The 19,004-nt window shown below is 41.3% G+C and overlaps 3 protein-coding genes across 4 annotated transcripts in view; 1 reads left to right on the top strand and 2 right to left on the bottom strand.

Annotated features, from left to right (window-relative positions):
• Window positions 1-3,721, top strand: part of LOC121534476 (myomegalin) — a 105,683-nt gene extending 101,962 nt beyond the window's left edge. Inside the window, exon 45 of the mRNA XM_045206064.1 lies at window positions 171-3,721. Coding sequence (XP_045061999.1) covers window positions 171-295 — 125 coding nt within the window. The 3' untranslated portion in view covers window positions 296-3,721. The remainder of the gene's footprint in view (window positions 1-170) is intronic.
• Window positions 3,722-4,115: 394 nt separating this feature from the next.
• LOC121535471 (5'-AMP-activated protein kinase subunit beta-2-like) lies at window positions 4,116-10,900 on the bottom strand. Its single transcript, XM_041842578.2, has 8 exons — window positions 10,778-10,900; window positions 9,827-10,010; window positions 9,300-9,451; window positions 9,055-9,148; window positions 8,644-8,758; window positions 8,098-8,231; window positions 6,487-6,555; window positions 4,116-6,130 (listed from the first exon to the last, which is right to left on the bottom strand). The coding sequence occupies exons 2-8, from the start codon at window positions 9,977-9,979 to the stop codon at window positions 6,053-6,055; spliced, it is 795 nt and encodes a 264-aa protein (XP_041698512.1). The 5' UTR covers window positions 9,980-10,010; window positions 10,778-10,900; the 3' UTR covers window positions 4,116-6,052.
• A 2,817-nt stretch (window positions 10,901-13,717) lies between these two features.
• Window positions 13,718-19,004, bottom strand: part of LOC121535469 (calcium-binding mitochondrial carrier protein SCaMC-1) — a 12,813-nt gene continuing 7,526 nt past the window's right edge. For both annotated transcript variants that reach the window (XM_041842575.1, XM_041842574.2), the window contains 6 exons: window positions 18,394-18,552; window positions 17,916-18,068; window positions 17,544-17,651; window positions 15,455-15,622; window positions 15,002-15,152; window positions 13,718-14,559 (listed from right to left, as the gene is read on the bottom strand). In XM_041842575.1, coding sequence (XP_041698509.1) covers window positions 14,378-14,559; window positions 15,002-15,152; window positions 15,455-15,622; window positions 17,544-17,651; window positions 17,916-18,068; window positions 18,394-18,552 — 921 coding nt within the window. In that variant the 3' untranslated portion in view covers window positions 13,718-14,377. The remainder of the gene's footprint in view (window positions 14,560-15,001; window positions 15,153-15,454; window positions 15,623-17,543; window positions 17,652-17,915; window positions 18,069-18,393; window positions 18,553-19,004) is intronic.

Raw genomic sequence — 19,004 nt, 5'->3', positions numbered from 1 at the left:
GATAAACCTCAACTTTGCACACTCTACTCTTCATTGCGGTGTGATGTTTAAAAAAATGTTAATCAACTTTTTGGCTGTGGCATCTTCTCTTCATCTGAGTATGTACCAGGAGTGTAGCAGTGAATAATCTAATCTTTCTTTCTCCCCATTTCCCCCTCTTCTCCCTTTAGCTGAAGACCGAAGTCCCGGCAACGAACGGCCTACTGATTGGAGTTTCTTGAAGCCTGGCGACGCCCCGGCAATGGCAAATCAGCGTCCAGGAACCAGGAAGCGCAGCAGCCAGTGCCTGTTTTAGGCGCTGACTTGTTAAAGAATCAGCCAGCCCAACACCACAACCTCTGAACTCTGACCTCACCGCCAGAACAGCCACGACCCCTCCTCCTCTGACTCCAGCCTTACCTGTCACCCCATCCACTCTTTGCTTTGTCTCTAGCATCCAACGTCCATCTCTTTCTTTTTTTCTCTTTCTTTCTTATCTCTCCTCCACTTCTCTCCTGTCGGCAATTCGAGCCCAATACTCCTGCCTCCTGCACCTCGAGCCGTACCTGAACTCTTCCTCCTTTAGTGTTCATTCCTCCACACTCCTTTTGACTGTTTTCTTTTCTCCTCCTCCACCCCTGTTCTTCTGTTGGTGTCTTTGAGCTCCAGAGACAGTTGGTCCAGTCTGATGATTGCCTTGTTGTGAGCGTGAAGAAGGTGGTTTGAAACGTGCCTCTGATGGTAACAGTAATGTGCGCCCTTGACTGCTGTAGAAGGAGTAGGATGAAGCTGCCTCTAGACAATGAGCTAAGGTCAGATTTGCCTTTTCCCCAATGGTAAAGGTTATGGGATTTGGGGACGGTCGGCTGATCCTAGATCTGTAGCAAAGGGAAGCTTCTACCCGGAGCATAGTAGATTGTGCTCTTCTGCCTGGCAGCTTTTGGACGGGATAAGTGTCAATGCATGTGAACTCACGGCTTGAGAAAGGAAACGTATAGTATACAAACGCATACACGTATACAGTACGGTACATATAGAAGTAGAATAGGCGTGGAACCTCTAACCCTGGCAATGGGGACGCCCATTCTATTCATTCTATTTCTGTGACAGTACACACATCACCCACATACGTTCACAGACATACGTGAACAATCAATTTCTTTCAAGACAAATCTTCAACTTTCACTGCCACAGAAATGCAAGCTTTCTCCTCGTGGCATTTCATCAATGAGTACTTTCTTTGTAAGTACAATGCAAAAAGTAAAATAACATCCACAATCTAGCTAGATCTTCTGGAATCACAGTGGAGGAATGTATAGGTGTAACACTTCTAGGTAATTGTTTGCTATATTGATCTGTGGAGGATGATGCCTTTGGATGGTCTGTCTGCCATTAGCCAAGGGTTCTGGATAGCAGAACAAAGGCCTCGTTCCATTTCAGTCACTAGCCCCTTCCCCTCGCTCCTACTCAATCGGTATTCACAGATCTGAATAGACTGGATAGGTGAAAGCAATATGTTGATGCTTCGCCTAGTCCTCCGATAAATTAAGTTGAGCTTCCGCTGTGTTGCTTTTATCTATCCAGTCCTAGCTGATCTAACGCTGACGGGGTAAAGGCTAAAAGAAGGGGCTAGGGGCTGAAATGGACCGAGGCCAAACACGCGTATTCAAGCTCCTCTTTAGGAGTCCTCAGACGAGCATGTGCAATACTTACGTTGTTTATTGAATGATCATGGCGCACCAGCTTTTAGTTTTTTTGCCTGACACTGGAACTAAAGTATTTAACCTCTCTTGATAAGTGAAAAAGACTGTCGGTGCAATATTATACTAATAACTATCTTATACTAACTTATGAATACTACTGACTGAAACAAAGTGAAGTTTTTCTGCAGTGTTGATGCATGAAAGAAGTTTTAAAAGGAAAAATCGAAACATTTGTTCGTGGAACAGGGGATCACCAATACTTGCCAAAGTTTGAACTTTGAACTCTTCACGTCCTTGTTTGCCTTACACATGCGAATGACATACTGTAGGAGTGATGTGACTAAAGGAAGTCATCATCAGCCCAGTATATGAGACCATCTATGACATCATGATGGAGATATAATTTCATTGGCTGCTCTTTGAGAGCCATTTGAACCAGAGAGACGGTAACCGTTAGATTATAAATGTGCTTTATAACGAGGACATCTTGTCATAAATGGACCAAAAATGTCTAAAAGTGAATCTTTCATACTAGGCTTCTATTGCTTTGTGAATTCCAAAAACCTAAATTGTGCTCCTGTAAGAGATGTACCACTAAAACAGAGAATACTATTCTGATTGTTAAATTTCCATTGGACTTATGGTTTTTTGTCTCGGTTTAGACCGTTATTGCGTTCCCATGATGTTGTTGGCTAAATGTTCTGTATCCTTCTAGGTGTTACAAACTTTGGCAGGCTACTGGTGGGACCAGTGTTCTAGATTTCACTATCGGTGATGATGTCACACCCGAAGGTGTTTCTTCCAACGCTGCTTATGATTGTTTTGAGTGTCCTTGCTGTACATTTGGCCATTTTCACGCTGTAAATGACTTGCTTTTTCACTGTATTCTGTTGACTGACCTTTTGGTGTGTGGATAATCATGTCAGACATTTGCTCTGTATGCAAACGTCGAATATCTGGGTAGCTGTGCAATAGCTCTACGCTATATCTACTTTATTTTGATGTACACATCATTGTATTAACGATATATTTGCTTCCTTGAGTGTTCCTGCTTTGTATGGTTTATTGATTTAGTTTTTTAGATTATGCCAGATTGTAATAAGATAGCCACATATCTGTTATGAAATCACAAAGATATGCCTTTTCTTAGGATATAAGGGAAACCAGTATTATTACTTACAAACCCACCTATTATTAACCTTTGGAGGCTTGCCTTTAAAATTAGTTTGGCCACTGCAATTTGCTCCCAACACTTACTTGGGGCTCTATTCGATCTGTAAAGCTGAAGCGTTACAGATTCTGCGACAGAAATGTGAAGGTAGTTTCCGATTGAGCCGACAGATGCAGCGTTTACCGTGAATGCAGCGGGAACATTGCTCTTTTAAAAATGTCAATCGCGCTGTAAAGCTGAACTTCAGCGATGTGGATTGAATAGAGCCCTTGGAGTTACTAGCGCTTGGTGTCTATCCTAGGTATATATCACCGTATATCTGCCAACAAGGTCTTGTTTGCGCTCCACTCAATTGAAAATCCCTAGAGGGGATTCTAATAGAAAACATTCTAATAACAAACGTTCTAATATAAAACCCCATGCTGTTTGGTTCTTTTAGACAAATAAGGATTTGATGAGAAGATTCAGAGAAAGATTAGGGGAAAATAATATTTTATACCAAAGCAGAAAAAAACAACCATAGGATTGTGTCAGAGTAGAACAGAACATTGCCAGAGAGTGTGAACAATGCCTTTTTTACTACGCATTGTGTAGAAAGGAATCAAACAGCAGTATTTAGCCGTGTCTAATAGTTGGTCCTGAAACTTGTATTTAATGCTATGTGATTGAAATGGAAGAGCAGCTTGGTTTGTCAGGTTGTGTGTGTGATAAAGTGTGTGCTGATGAAGCTAATTAGGATGCCGACACAGAGCTCTTCTATGGGCTCTGTCTCTGAAGATGGTCACTGTGTGGGTGTTGTGTTGCCACAGTGTTATCACAATGAGGGATTTTGGGTTCAAAAAATAAATACAAAATATTTTAAAAATAACTTTGTCACATCATTTGATGTAATATGTGTGTCGGTAGCCAAACATTTGTGTTTGAACACCGAGCAAGAGGAATACACACAAATCTCCACATTTACTGATTAGCTTCATGCTTTTTCTATTCTATATTTTCTACCAGGGTTGGGGTCAATTCAAATTGAAGACACAATTCAGGAAGTGATTTGAAGTAAATAAATAACTTGTCATTTTTATTTTATGAGAAATCATTAAAAATAGATAAAACATTTTCAATTATTGAATTGGAATTTCTGTTTACTTCCTGAATTGGTTGACTTCAATTGGAATTGACCCCAACCCTGTTTTCTACAGCCTAGGCCAAATGTAATCTAGCCAGTCACTCACTCACATTAGGCAAAGATACTACTTAGGCACAACTGATCCTTCAGGGTCAACACGTCTTCCCTTTTTATTTGCAAACAAGTGAAACAACCTTCTACAGTACTTGGCTTACACAGTGACGCTGCAAAGTATTTTCAAAAACAAACATGTTAGCTAACAGTTTTAAAATTCAAGTTTTGTTTTTTGCCTAATAAAGCGCCAGAATATCCTATAATATCTTATATTCTCAAACAGATCGCGATATTGCTTTCAGTCAGAAAAGGGCCTTTTTTTCTCAGTTTCTTCAAATAAAATATATCATTATATATTAATATCTTCTCTTTGGAGTATATCACCTACAGATATCAGCCCTCATTGATTATTACTGTGAAGTATCACAAGCAATAGGTACAATAATCTCTCAAAATTATAAATATTAAATAGTTGATGGTAAAAACAGAGTGGTTCTACTCACAGAATTCTCAAATGTAACAATATTGACGAAAGTAAATTACACTTTTTCACACTCTTATGAAATCAATATTGCCAATTTGTCACAAATGTTGTATGTTGATAGAATGACACATTCCACAGTAAACTGTTCGTATTAGACATTCAAATCATGCACGACATTCAAGACAAACCATTCTTTTGTTTTTTTAAAGCTATAAATACGGCACATGTAACAGATACATTGATTCCTATTGGATAAATAGAAAATAGTGAAAAACACACAGAGAACAGCTATTTCTGTATCTATGGAAAGCAGATTGGACACCAATATAAAGTTATAAGATCTGTCCGTGTATCTGATCTGTTATCCGTGTATCTGCATAGTTAAATGTTTATGTCAACAGTCCTGCTCAACACATTTGTTGGAGACACACGTGTAACTAAAGTGCTTGCAGCATCGTTTCATGAAGGCAATAGCAGAACTAAGCAGAGATCTAGAGACACAGCCCAACATTTCACAACTCCTTTAGTTTAAAGGGGAGGCTTTAAATACTCATAGTTGGTTATACTTCAGTTGAGTTCAATTTACACAGCCTATCCAATTGCATATCCTGATTCTATTAGTGGTCATCGTCCCTTTGGAATCAAACAGGGAAGACCCTGCAGGAACCTCCATTTAGTCTAGTCACTGTCCAATTACAGTAATAACAAGAAAGATGATGCATGAACCTCCATTTAGTCTAGTCACTGTCCAATTACAGTAAAAATATGGAGAAAGAATGGGAGCGTACGACACTTGAATTCAAACAAAGTCAATCCAAGCCAGCAACATTCAACTGCCCTCTTTCCGTGTACATAACCTTTTAAAAGCTAATTTATTAAAACGTAATGTTGATTATATGTGTTTGAAAGTCCCATCAGCAGACTTGTCTTCAAACCCTCGTATTTTTAATGGAACCAAATGTTCTTTCTACGCACCCACATGCAAAGAATCTAAGGCTGAGTTTACACAGGCTGCCCAATTCTGATCTTTTTTCCACTAATTGGTCTTTTGACCAATCAGATCAGCTCTGAAAAAGATCTGATGTGAAAAGATTTTATGTGATTGATCAAAAGACCAATTAGCGGAAAAAAGATCAGAATTGGGCTGGCTGTATAAACGCAGCCTAAATGCTGCACACACAAACACACACAGTGGTTTCTTTCTCAGTCCCTTTTCTTATTGCTATTCAACTGTGGGTGCATTATGGGAAAATGCCACAGTACACTTACAGTATTTTTCCTTGTGAGAGAGTCACAGGCTGAGGCTCAAATCACACCCTATTCCACATAGAGTGCACTACCTTGAGCCCTCTGTGGAGCGCTAAAGTGTAGTGTGTAGTGCAATCTAAAGGGAAAAGGGTGTCTTATGAGATTTGCCCCCAGTCTCAGCCACAGGCCCTCAGCTCTTCTGTAAACTGTTAGTTTAGTCCAATCTCAACTACACGTCATGGTTCAACCCAGTGCTGCCCTCTATAGTACTGTGCACCTACACACACAGGTTAGATGGGCTTGTATAGCAAAGATGTGACGTACTTCTTCTTATATCTGTGAGTTGCACTGAGCACCATCACTCCATCCTGAGGGAGAGGACAGAGAGAGAGAGTGAGAGAGAGAGAGAGTGAGCGAGATAGTAAGATAACATATGCCATTTAGCAGAAGCTTTTTATCCAAAGCGACTTACAGTGATGCGTGCATACATTTTAAATATGGGGGGCCCGGGAATCGAACACAATACCCTGCCGTTATAAGCGCCATGTTCTACCAACTGAGCTACAAAGAGTAGACAGACAACAGACAGACAGACAGACAGACAGACAGACAGACAGACAGACAGACACTAATGCTATGTTATGCTATGGAAGGGACTATTACTCAATCCATAAGTATTGCAGTAAGAAGTGGGATGGAGGATGTTGGTGCCCTCCTACAGTACCTTTATTGAGAGAGCATAAAGATGGTTGAGCATCACATGGTTGGGTTCAGGCAGCAAGGCTGGGTCGCACTGTTGGAGAGGAAAAGAGAGAAGACGAATGAGTAATCAAGACGGTTCCAAATGGGTATTTACAACACACATATGGCAGAGCGAAAGAGAAGAACAGAGAGAGAGAGAGAGAAGATAAGGGAGAAAGAAGATAAGGGAGAGAGAAGATAAGAGAAGATGAGAGAGAGAGAGAGAAAGAGAGAGAGAAGATAAGGGAGAGAGAAGATAAGAGAAGATGAGAGAGAGAGAGAAAGAGAGAGAGAAGATAAGGGAGAGAGAAAAGCTGCACTTCCTAACTTCCTGCCAAATGTATGACCATATTAGAGACACATATTTCCCTCAGATTACACAGATTCACAAAGAATTCAAAAACAAACTCCATTTTGATAAACTCCCATATCTACTGGGTGAAATACCACAGTGTGCCATCACAGTAGCAAGATTTGTGACCTGTTGCCACAAGAAAAGGGCAACCAGTGAAGAACAAACACCATTGTAAATACAACCCATATTTATGTTTATTTATCTTCCCTTTTGTACCTTAACTATTTGCACATAATATGACATTTGAAATGTCTTTATTATTTTGGAACTTCTGAGTGTAATGTTTCCTGTTAATTTTTATTGTTTATTTCATTTTTGTTTACTATCTACGTCACTAGCTTTGGCAATGTTAACATACGTTTCCCATGCCAATAAAGCCCTTAAATTGAAATGTGAAATTGGAGAGAAAGAGAGAGACAGAGAGGGCGAGAAAGAAGAAGAGAGAGCGAGAGAACGAGAGAGAGAGAGTCCCCTCACCCAGCTGGTCCTGGGGCGGAGTTCTACTAACACACTGAACCCTCAGGACCAGAACAACCAATGAATCAGAATAAACCAAATTACAACACAGTCAAAACAAAAATACATTACTTTTTGGGAAGTACAATCGACAGTACACCGTGGCTAACTATTTCACCATGGTTACTGATCAAAACCTTAGAAAGACCTTGACAAAGTACAGGCTCAGTAAGCACAGCCTTGCCATTGAGAAGGGTAGACACAGGAAAACCTGGCTCCCTGTAGAGGAAAGGCTGTGCAACCACTGCACCACAGCAGAACCTGAGACAGAGCTGCATTTCCTGACAAAATGTAAAAAATATAAAACAATTAGAGAGTGTCATTTCCCCAAAACGGTTTCAAAGGCCTCTCTGATGAGAATAGGCTACCCGTCCTGTTGGGGGAGGACGCAGAGAGTTGTGGGTTGGCAGCGCACTACATTGCTGCCTGCCATAAGATGAGGAACAGTGTCTGACAGACCAACCAACCTGCACATGTCCTCTATTCCATTGTTATTGTTCAATGTATGTTTTTTTACCCTTGATTGTTGTTACTGTTGTCCCGTTGACAATATTTATTACTTTTATTTTAATGATGTTAATATTGTAAATCTCCAAAGTAAGCTTTGGCAATATGTACATTGTTACATCATGCCAATGAAGCAAATTGATTTCAAAAATTGAGAGAGAGAGATAGGATAACAGAAGATGAGGGAGAGAGAGACTGAAACAGAAAGAAACTCACAGAGATGTTCGTGTCCTTGTTGAGGATGACCTGGAGGAGGTGTGGGGGGAGGATGGGAGGGGCTTTGGAGCGTTCCTCAGGCCTGAATATGTACTGCTCCTGTCCATAGGGACCTGGAGGGGAGCTGGACAGATCTAAGGACACACAATGACACGCACACAGAATGTCATTCATATACTCTCAAATGGTGACTGATTTCTTGGGTTTTCATCAACTTACATAACTTATCCTAAACACCTGATCAGGATTAAATATTACATCCTTCCTTGAAGTAATCACTGATCTGAAAAGGCTTGAACGGTGATAGGATGGAAAACCTGCCTTCTCTTACCCAATCATGTACAGATCAGTGATTACCGTGAGGAAGGAAACTTGGCCCAAACTTGCATGACCTTAAATTGGCACCTCTTGGTCAGTACAAGGCTATGCTTAACCCAAAGGGACAACAGAGGATGACAACCCTGCCTTCTCTTATCCAATCACATACAGATAAGGCTATGCCAGTTTACCCCAAAGGGACAACAGAGGATTAGAGCCTCTACTGACCTGAGGTGTCAGTAGACTCCAGAGAGTCCACCTGCAGAGCATCAAACACCTCAAAGTCTGACTGCTTCACCTCAATCAGGTTGTTGATGGTGCCCAACTGGCTGGTCACCACTGGCTGCAGGAGGGAGTGTTATAGCAGGGTTAATATGGAGTTATAAAGGGTTAATAACAAATAAACTGTGTGGATGGATCCCAAAACACATGGCTGCAAATAGCTGCAATGTTGTATTTGGAATATATTATTCAACCTTTATATGTTCAGGTTTTGAAAATAAGTCACTGACTTTATTGTGTTATCCCTGTCACGTTTTTAAAATGGATATACTGTGTGTATATGTATTTTTTTAACTGGCAATTTTTTAAAATAAATCTAGTAGTCTAGTTTAGGCCAGAGCCCTATGTAGGGTTTACCTCTGAGGGGTCATGGACCCACTGTCCGTCCACAAAGAACTTGTACTGGTGCTCTCCCTCTGGTAAATCCAGGATAGCTACAAAGTCATTGTGGCTTGGGGAAGAAATACTGTGTTAATACACTGTTAGTGCACTATTAACTGTGTCAAAATTTTGTCACTAATAAAATAGTATAACAGCAATACAGTGTGCAGGACAGGGCCAGTGTCTCTCCTCTCCTCCTCCTCTAATTTCCCCTCCCCTACCTCTTATTGAGGTGGATCTTGTTGCCCCAGTTGTTAAAGGAGCCAGCGATGTAGACCTCCTTCCCTCCTCCGGCCCAGCGGATGACCGTGGGCCTGGATTGAGGCCCTGTCTTCACCAGGTCATCCAGGTCAGGCTCCTCCTTGTCCGACACCTTTGGGGAGAAAATAAACTCAGTTTAAATCACAATGTGGGAATGACAGGGGCTCTATCTCAATTACTCTTCTTGTGATTCCTCACATATTATCTCCTTGCCTCCTTGTTAGTTGTATTGGAGGAAAAGGTCCAAGGTCCCTCACATTGGACCTTCTTCTCCAGTGGGTTTTGAGGAGGCGAGGAGAGAGGAATCGATAAAGATGAATTGAGAAAGAGCCAGGGTTTATCTCACTTGGCTAATATGGCTTCTACTTCTCTTCTCCTTAATCTGCACTGGAAATGTACCCCCCCCCATCTGTTGTTGATGCAACTGTTTAGTATGATGGTGTTTATGCCCCTGCCCCAAATATCCTATGTTCCAGAGCAGAGGTACCTTGGAGGACCCCAGTCCGTGTGTGTTGAAGATGTTAGGGTCATCGGTGCTGTCCACCATCTTGCTGGGCTCGTGGTCTTTGTCTCTGCTGTCAGAGCGATGGGCCTTGGCGCCATGGCGGTCGCCGGACATCCGGTCACCTGTGTTACCCATGATCCTTCACTAAGTTTCCAGCCAGGACAAGCTGAAAGAAAACATACACCGTCGTCGTCGTCATCATCATCGTCGTCTTACAAACAACAAGACATAGCTTGCCACCCAAACCAACCTCTGAACATGACTTGCATATTTCATATTAGTTAGATAAGGTCAACAACAAAAGTTAACAGAAATACAAAAGAAAGCATAGGATGCTTGATGTAGAGAGACCAAGGGGGACTGGATAAATGTTTTGCCTTGTCATTTGCATAACTAGCTAACGTTAGCTAGCTAGCTATACAGAATTTCCAGCAAATCTACGATCAATGTGTACAGTTGGTGACATTGGCAACATAGCTGAATATTGACTGTACTTAGTTATCTAAAGTTAGTCATGTTGAGGTAGCTATCTGTACAGCTGACTTGTTACCAGAAATGGAAGTACTCTGCTCGGCCCACCACCAGCTGGCTAGCCCACTTATGACAATCAACAAGTCGGTGATGGATGTGCTTCTCCACGAGCACGAATAAACAAACTTGAACGACCAAGCAATCTGGCAATAACTATAGCATAGATCAGAATCAGAATACAGAATTGAACAAGGCAAAGGCTACAGCTAGATAGCTAGTTCGCTTAGCTGTTAGCTAGCATAAATCGCTCCCCTGATCGCAGCAGGGAATATTTTTAGCTGCCTCAACACCTATCGTCGCCTATACTTAGGGTGTGATTGTGAAATGCCAACAAGTGACATTAATGATAACATCGTGACATTACATTTTAATCAATCGGTTCTGTATGGGCCGGTTACTCACCAAATGACACGATTCGAAGTTTGTTTAACACTGAGTCTTCCTCTTCAACTTTGACAACCTCAACATTCTTCTTCACAATGTTTATCCACCAACTACGGATCCCCACCAGGACAAACTATGCAGTCATTGGGACAAATAAAGAAACCTGTTTCTATGAACTGAAATGGTGACACGCCTAACCCAAAATCAGATAGAATTGGAATTAGGATATATCGTTAACCAGCAACACACATATCAAGTGCTTGACGGCAAACCAGCTCTGTGTACTGTGTCATATTTTACCAACAGAAAAGTTTCATTTTCATTTGTATCCTTTATATAAGAAAATAGACTCTGCTAGACATCACCCATAGTCAGTAAAATGGTTGTCTTTGAGACTTTTTACGCAAATTACTGAGAAAACGCTAGTTACTGAGTGGATATGATGGTGTCACACTTCCTGCAATTGGTCTATCTCCAGTATGATCATCCTTTGTGTGCTTCAGGAGTGTCTTGAAAAATGAACGAGACATGAAGTCATTCATTATTTCATATAACTAAATATTCCCAATTAGGAGCTTAAAGTGACTTCATCAACAGTATTGTAATGTATTTTAGAGAATACTGTACAGTAGACCAGCAGCAGCTTAGCACTGATGGAAAACTTGTGTGGTTATATCATATAATAATATATGCCATTTAGCAGAAGCATTTATCCAAAGCAATTTACAGTCATGCATGCATTTTACGTATGGCTGGCCCTGGGAATCAAACCCACTACCCTGGCTTTACAAGCGTCATGCTCTACCAACTGAGCTAAAAAGGACCAGTATTTCTTCTAACAATACCCATTTCACATGCATTTGAGGTTTCATACCACCAGACACAGAAAATCACAAGGCTGATAAAAAGCAGTACACAAAAACAACAACCAAAGCTTACTAACCAACAGTCCAGTCAGAGCCTTGATGAGATTGTGAATGCCTGACTTTACTCTTTGACTTTTTGCTCACTGCTCCCCTTAACGACCTCATAGATGGTTGGCGATGATGATGATGACGCTGATGAAGATGTCCGGATGATCTCCGGCTGTCATCATATGTCGCGACCAGTCTCGCCTCAGGGCCTCATCTGATTGAGGACAGGCCAGGGGGATCCACCCTCATTGGCAGACTGGAAGGATGGTGCAGTCAAGGGGGGAAAGTAGCACATCGCAGTTCTGCAGCTCATGTAGGATTCTGATATAAAACATATTATAAACTGTGTGGTTCAAGCCCTGAATGCTTATTGGCTGAAAGCCATGGTATATCAGACCGTATACCACGAGGTGCCTTATTGCTATTATAAACTGGTTACAAACGTAATTAGAAAATTAAAAAGTATTGTTTTGTCATAGAAAGCTTATTGGCCATATACCACACCCCCCTCAGGCCTTATTGCTTAATTATATCCTCAGAGGCTCAGGGTTTCATTCTAGCCCAACCATGACCTGATTCAGCTAATCAAGGACTTGATGATTAGATGATTAGTAGAATCTTTTGGTGCTGGGTTGGAACAAAGGTTGCTGCGTACTCTGTAAGTCTCGAGGACCAGGGTTGAAGACCACTGGTCCCTTCCCTGACCTATACAATCATCTCTTTGAGATCCTCTGTGACGGAGTGGAACTTCTCAGTAAATGTGTCCGCCATGGCGCTCCCTGGCGCTGGAGACCCTCTCCTTCCAGCCTGTGGCCTCCTCATCATCACTGGTCCCAGGGGGCTCCAGCTCCCCTGGAGCTATAGGACCGACTGGGGTCCTATAGGCCTGCTTCTGGGGGAGTGGGAATGGGACTGAGGGGCAGAGGAAATGCAAGACTTGCTGCTTGGTCCATAGACATCTTTCCTAGTGTCATCCTCCAAATCCTCAGGTACCCTTTTCAATTATTTAACCCAGGGTTTCTCCTATACAAGTAGCTGGAGACTTTAAAAACGTATTATATTCTTGAAATAACATGAAAACATCCACTTACCATATGTAGTAGTAGTAGTAGCCCTACTGAGCTCTATAGCCTAGAAATAAAAGTTCTGGGAACACTGTTTTCTGTTTTGCTTTATTTCAAACATGTTAATCGCGTTCGATCGATTACGTCAACAGAAGTTTGTTTCGATCGGTTGGTACACTGTAAATTGATTGGACAGTTGTTCGGATGTCCGCGAAGGGATGACGATCTAGAAATGATTTACACATTTCAATTTCATCATTTGCGGACACAGCTTTCACAAACTTGCACTGCGTTGTAAGACCTCTAGATGGCGACATGCACACACCATTGAGATCGAGGATTAGGCTTTGCAGTGGGTGGCACTCCCAACTATTTCCATTGTCAACATTTATTCGTGGACAACTGTCTGTAAACATTTGTTTTGACCCATAGCACACGCATTGCTTTTCTTTCAGTCTAAGCTTTGTGAGCTCAGTGAGAACATTCGTACATCTCTCACAACGTCAATCGATTCAGGTAGTGTAAGTCGCTCTGGATAAGAGCGTCTGCTAAATGACTAAAATGTAAATGTATAGCAGTATTACATACTCAAACATAATTAAGACATTGAGGCAAAATAATAACCATTGGCCTAAATGTTAAGTGCGTGCATGGCATGCATATGAAGTGTGTGTGTGTGTATTGAATTGCAGGTGTGTGTGTGTGTGTGTGTGTGTGTGTGTGTGTGTGTGTGTGTGTGAGTGTGTGAGAAGGGCAGGATCCTAAAAATTATTCTGAATTCCAGTATTAACAGATTTAATTTCCGTTTTTAAGACTTCCCCTCAGCTCCAGTCATGATTCACAGGCAATATTTGCATGCAAGTTTGTAACTATAAATATTTTGCTTAGCATACAGCTTAACAGTCATGCTCTACCCCTGTAGCTCAGTTGGTAGCGCATGGCGCTTGCAACGCCAGGGTTCATTTCCCACGGGGGGCCAGTATGAAGATGTATGCACTCACTAACTGTAAGTCGCTCTGGATAAGAGCATCTGCTAAATGACTAAAATGTAAACAACAATGAAAAACATATGGGAGGGAAAAACATATGAAAAACATATGGGAGGGAAAAACATAGCATTGAGGCTGTTGTAAATGACACTAAAAGTGTAAAAACATAAATAAAAACCAACCAAATTAAATTATGATATTTAACTGAGGGTAAGGCACACTTAAATAATAATATAATCTCTTATGTGCACATGGAGTATTTCATATTACAGAACAGAAAATAGTTTAGACAAAGCTCTCAACTTTGGTTACAGTGTTCAACTGAATACCTTCTCCTTTCACCCTATTCATTGTAAGACCCATAATGCAGTTCTTCTCAGTTAAATTGCACCATCTTGTGTGTTGGAATGTCTCATGTCTCTGTGAGTTAAAGGGGTGAACGTCATTTTCGGAGTTTACCGATATGGCCCAGTTCGAACTAGCCTTAGGCTTCTCTTTGCGACACTCCGCAGAGCGAACGTGATCTCGATGTTTGGCTATGCAAGACCATAGAAGTCTATGTGCAACACAAATTTGGTTGACTGTCTAAAAGATCTAAAGATCTATCGACCTCTTTCACGATCCCTGCATCATTTGGAGATTGATCATTCCTCATTTGGAGATCCCCAGGCCGGTCTTCATGTATTCGTAGACCACATAGCTGATGCTCACAGCAGGAATTACTTTCATGAAGTTGGGCAGGATACCCCGGTAGAGTCCAAAGAACCCCTCGTTAGCCAGTATCCCCTTCACTAGGCCACTCATGGTGGACTTGTCTGACGCATCCAGAGTTGCTGTGAAACAGATAATGAAAGAAAGGATGCAGGAGTAAAATAAAAGGTTAGTGTGTGTGTGTTCACACTCACTTCCTCAGGTTTGCATTTAGTTTCTCTCTCATGGAAATCAGGTGATCTCTCTCTTTTATAGAAGCGAAAGAAACGCCCACCTATTTAGGCGAGGTGCTGGCTAATGGAGTAGAACACTTGAAAAAGAAAAGGAGAAGAAGCTCAGATGCAATAATTTAATATCCTAACAACCAACGTTTCGACAGACAAGCTGTCTTCATCAGGGTATATCAGGATCTCTCTCTTTTACCACTGAGAAGAAAATAATAATAATTACATGATTAAGTAGCAGATGGTTTTATTAGTCAAGTATTTATTTCAGTGCTGTCCCATGTTTTTCGGCTTCAATCAATAAAGTAGTAACAGATGCATTTGTATTGTCATTTGTTACCTTGTGCCTGCATGCGTGTACGGAGCAGGGCGAGGGGGTAGCTGGCCAGCTGGCCACACGTGCTTGAGATGGTGCCACAGCCTAACAGCACCAGGATACCAGGGTTGGCTGTGTCTTTGGCATAGCTGGACAACCAGGCATTCTTCAGGCTCTAGGGTACACAAAGACAGGGTGGGGTAATCGACAAGGATCATTTATGGATGTGACTGGCACCACAGGAAATCTGTATTCAGACAGTGGTCACATTAATGTTGTTAGCCTTCCCTCATTTAGAATAGATAAATGCAATTTAGTGGATTCACTAGATTGCATTCTTGAGTCCTGAAAAACTTCCAAGATTATGGAATTCTCTTTTTCAGTAATACATGTTAGTGAACTGTAAATCATTGTGGTACTGTAATGTGGAATGTGAAATAGCATTGACTCAGTGATATAAACCCTCAGTCTACATACCTCGTAAACAGCTAGGTCGATCCCAGCATAGGGAATGATGCCTATTATGTTGGGAGTGTAGCCTTTATAGAAGGCTTTGATGCCCTCTTTCCTCAGAATCTTCTTGGCACAGTCAAACATTCCATTATACTGGCCAGTTTTCCCTAGAGTCAGTCTGGTCTTCATGACCTAAAAAGAGGAAACAGAGCGAGAGAGAAAGAAATAGAGAGGGAACAAGAGAGAGAGAGAGGGGGGGTGGGGGTTGATAAAACATAACAGTGTCTTATCGTGTAAATGCACTGCTTTTCGAGAAGCCAAAATGAATGGTGTGCAATCTAATGTCAGTATCTAGCGGGACGGAAGTTTGACCCTTTTTACGTAGCTTACTTGTCATGTACCTACATAGTAACAACACAAAGAGTTGCACTCTTGTTTCAACTTTTAAGTTCAAGATACAGTGAGCTCTAAAAGTATTGGGACAGTGACCATTTTTGTTGTTGTATTGGCTCTGTACTCCAGCACTTTGGATTTGAAATGATCCAATGACTATGAGGTTATAAATGACAATCAAAATGCATCTATTACTACTTTATTGATTGAAGCCGAAAAATATGGGACATTAAAAAATCACCTATTTACTGTCAAAGCTCTCCAGCAGCACTGAAATAAATATTTGACTAATTAAACCATCTGCTACTTAATCATGTACATTTAAAAAAATAAAAATGGTCAGCTTTAATTTGAGGGTATTTTCATCCATATCGGGTGAACCGTTTAGAAATTACAGCACGTCTTGTAGATAGTCACCGCCCTTATAGTACTGGGCCAAATGTCACTTCTATGTGTATTAAACTGTAAACTGTAAACTTAACTCAAAAGTTAAGCATTTGGTCCCATATTCCCAGCATGCAATGATTACATCAAGCTTGTGACTCTACAAACTTGTTGGATGCATTTGCAGTTTGTTTTGGTTGGGTTTGAGATGATTTTGTGCCCAATAGAAATGAATGGTAAATAATGTATTGTGTCATTTTGGAGTTACTTTTATTGCATTTAAGAATATAATATTTCTAAACACTTCTACATGAATGTGGATGCTACCATGATTACGGATCATTCTGAATGAATCATGAATAGTGAGAAAGTTACACATGCACAAATATCTTACCCCCCCAAAAATGCTAAGTGTTATTGTAATGGTGAGAGTTTAGCATGTCTTGGGGGTATTTACAATTATTATTTACAATAAAAGTGACACAATACATTAAAGTCATTTAGCAGACGCTCTTATCCAGAGCGACTTACAGTTAGTGAATACATATATTTTTTTAAATAATTATTATTACTTTTTTTTCATACTGGTCCCCCGTGGGAATCGAACCCACAACCCTGGCGTTGCAAACGCCATGCTCTATCAACTGAGCTACATCCCTGCCGGCCATTCCCTCCCCTACCCTGGACAACGCTAGGCCAATTGTGCGCCACCCATGAGTCTCCCGGTCGGCTGCGACAGAGCCTGGATTCGAACCAGGATCTCTAGTGGCACAGCTGCCTTAGACCACTGCGCCACTCAGGAGACAGGAGACATTATTTACCATTCATTTCTATTGGGCACAAAATAAGCTGAAACACAACCAAAACAAATTTGTAGAGTCACAAGCTTGATGTAGTCATTGCATGCTTTGAATATGGGACCAAATACTTCTGACTACAGTTTAATACACATAGAAGTGAATTTGGCCCAATACTTTAAGTCCCCTAAAAAGTGCTCTAATTTCTAAACGGTCCACCCAATATGGATGAAAATACCCTCACATTAAAGTTGACAGTCTGCACGTTAACCTCATAGTCATTGTGTCATTTCAAATCCAAAGTGCTGGAGTACAGAGCCAGAAATGTGTCACTGTCCCAATACTTATACTTTTGGAGCTCACTGTATATCTGAGAAGTATCATTTCAGGGACATATATCTCTCACCAAGATAAAATGTTTCATGAATGCCACTTGATGAAATTGAACACAGAAGACGGCAATGTCTTTGGAATGTTAATAGAATACTTGATTCAATGAATTCCAGAGACCTGAAAGTGACACTGGTAGGTGGCCTCACCTCCATGGGGTAGATGGACGACTGTGCTGTGGCTCCTGCCAGAGAGCCAGCCATGAACCTCTGGTGGGTCTGGACCTTCCCTCCCTCTGGCGTCAGCAGCTTCTTATACTGATAGGAGAGATACGCCATGAAGACAACACACTGTGCTTTACCTTTTTTAAAATTCTCTCTCTCTCTCTCTCTCTCTCTCTCTCTCTCTCTCTCTCTCTCTCTCTCTCTCTCTCTCTCTCTCTCTCTCTCTCTCTCTCTCTCTCTCTCTCTCTCTCTCTCTCTCTCTCTCTCTCTCTCTCCTCTCTCCTCTCTCTCTCTCTCCTCTCTCCTCTCTCCTCTCTCGCTCTCTCTCTCTCTCTCTGATATAAAACAGTGTCCAACCTGTTCGTAGGCCATGAATTTGATAGCGGTCTCAGGGGCGATCTTTAACACGTTGATTCCATTCCCTCGCCATAGTGAGGCTACGCCCCCTTCCTTAATCATCTGTTTGAATCCTCCCAACAGGGTGATCCGGTTGGACTTGGAGGAGTGGACCTGAAACATAACCACAGGTGTTGTACATTACACGATACTGATGGATAGGTAGCATTCATATAGTGCTTTTCACTATGTCTCAAACACTTTACTTTGTAAGGGGTTGTAGGTCTCAAAAACACTTTACTTTGTAAGCGAAAAACTCAAAACAAAAGGTGTAAGATTTGTGATAAGGGTTATAGTTAGAAGTTAGTATTTGTACTCAACTGACTTGCCTAGTTAAATAAAGGTTAAATACAAATATTAAATACAAAAATAATATAAAGCGGTCTACTTTTGGCCTCCTTAGAGTGGTCAGATTGTGACAACCTTTCCAGTACTCTACCTGCATGAAGACCTTCACCCTGTCCAGGGGGGCGGTGCCTGTGCGGGAGACCGCCCCGGCCATCGCCCCGGCAGCCAGCTGTTTCCACCAGCCCCCCGAGGTCTTCTCCTCCTCAGTGAACTCATCAGGGATGGCAATGCTCTCTCCTATGTCCAGCACCTGGTGAATAAAAAATATTAGCTTGAACAGGTGCCAAACTGCTGGGACAGGAATTCTGAATGATCAATACATTTATTATTGTAATCATTCTTATAGTAAACTTTTCAGTATGTCTTTCATGTAAGTATGAAAAATGTATGCACTCACTAACTGTAAGTCGCATCTGATAAATGACTAAAAATGTAAACATGTAAAATGTTGTTCCAACTTCCCATTCTTCATCAGTTAGGCCCATAAGATAACCTTCATGCTATAGTAAGTAATAGATGTGTTCATCACAGTGATAAGGCCTAACCAGACTCCTACCTCCCCAACCAGCAGGCCTATTCTCATACACTGCTGAAACTGTATACCAACGCCTGCTACAGATGTAGTATCTTCATTTGACCAGTTTCGCCAAAGGAGTAACATAATCCTGCAGCAGGACGATTAGAATATTCTCTAAAAAAAGT

The sequence above is a fragment of the Coregonus clupeaformis genome, chromosome 21 (genome assembly GCF_020615455.1).
Source record: "Coregonus clupeaformis isolate EN_2021a chromosome 21, ASM2061545v1, whole genome shotgun sequence".
In the NCBI taxonomy this organism is placed as follows: Eukaryota; Metazoa; Chordata; class Actinopteri; order Salmoniformes; family Salmonidae; genus Coregonus; species Coregonus clupeaformis.
Note: the sequence above shows the minus strand (reverse complement) of the source record. Positions and strands in the feature narration are given on the sequence as shown.

Bases quoted from the DNA above. Each gene is read 5' to 3' on its own strand.
- LOC121535471 (XM_041842578.2), bottom strand. From the start codon at position 9,979: ATGGGTAACACAGGTGACCGGATGTCCGGCGACCGCCATGGCGCCAAG. The intron at 9,452-9,826 runs GTACCTCTGCTC...TTCTCCCCAAAG, and splicing joins ACGGACTGGGGTCCTCCAAG to GTGTCGGACAAGGAGGAGCC. The intron at 8,759-9,054 runs GTAAACCCTACA...TCCCTCCTGCAG, and splicing joins GGGTCCATGACCCCTCAGAG to CCAGTGGTGACCAGCCAGTT.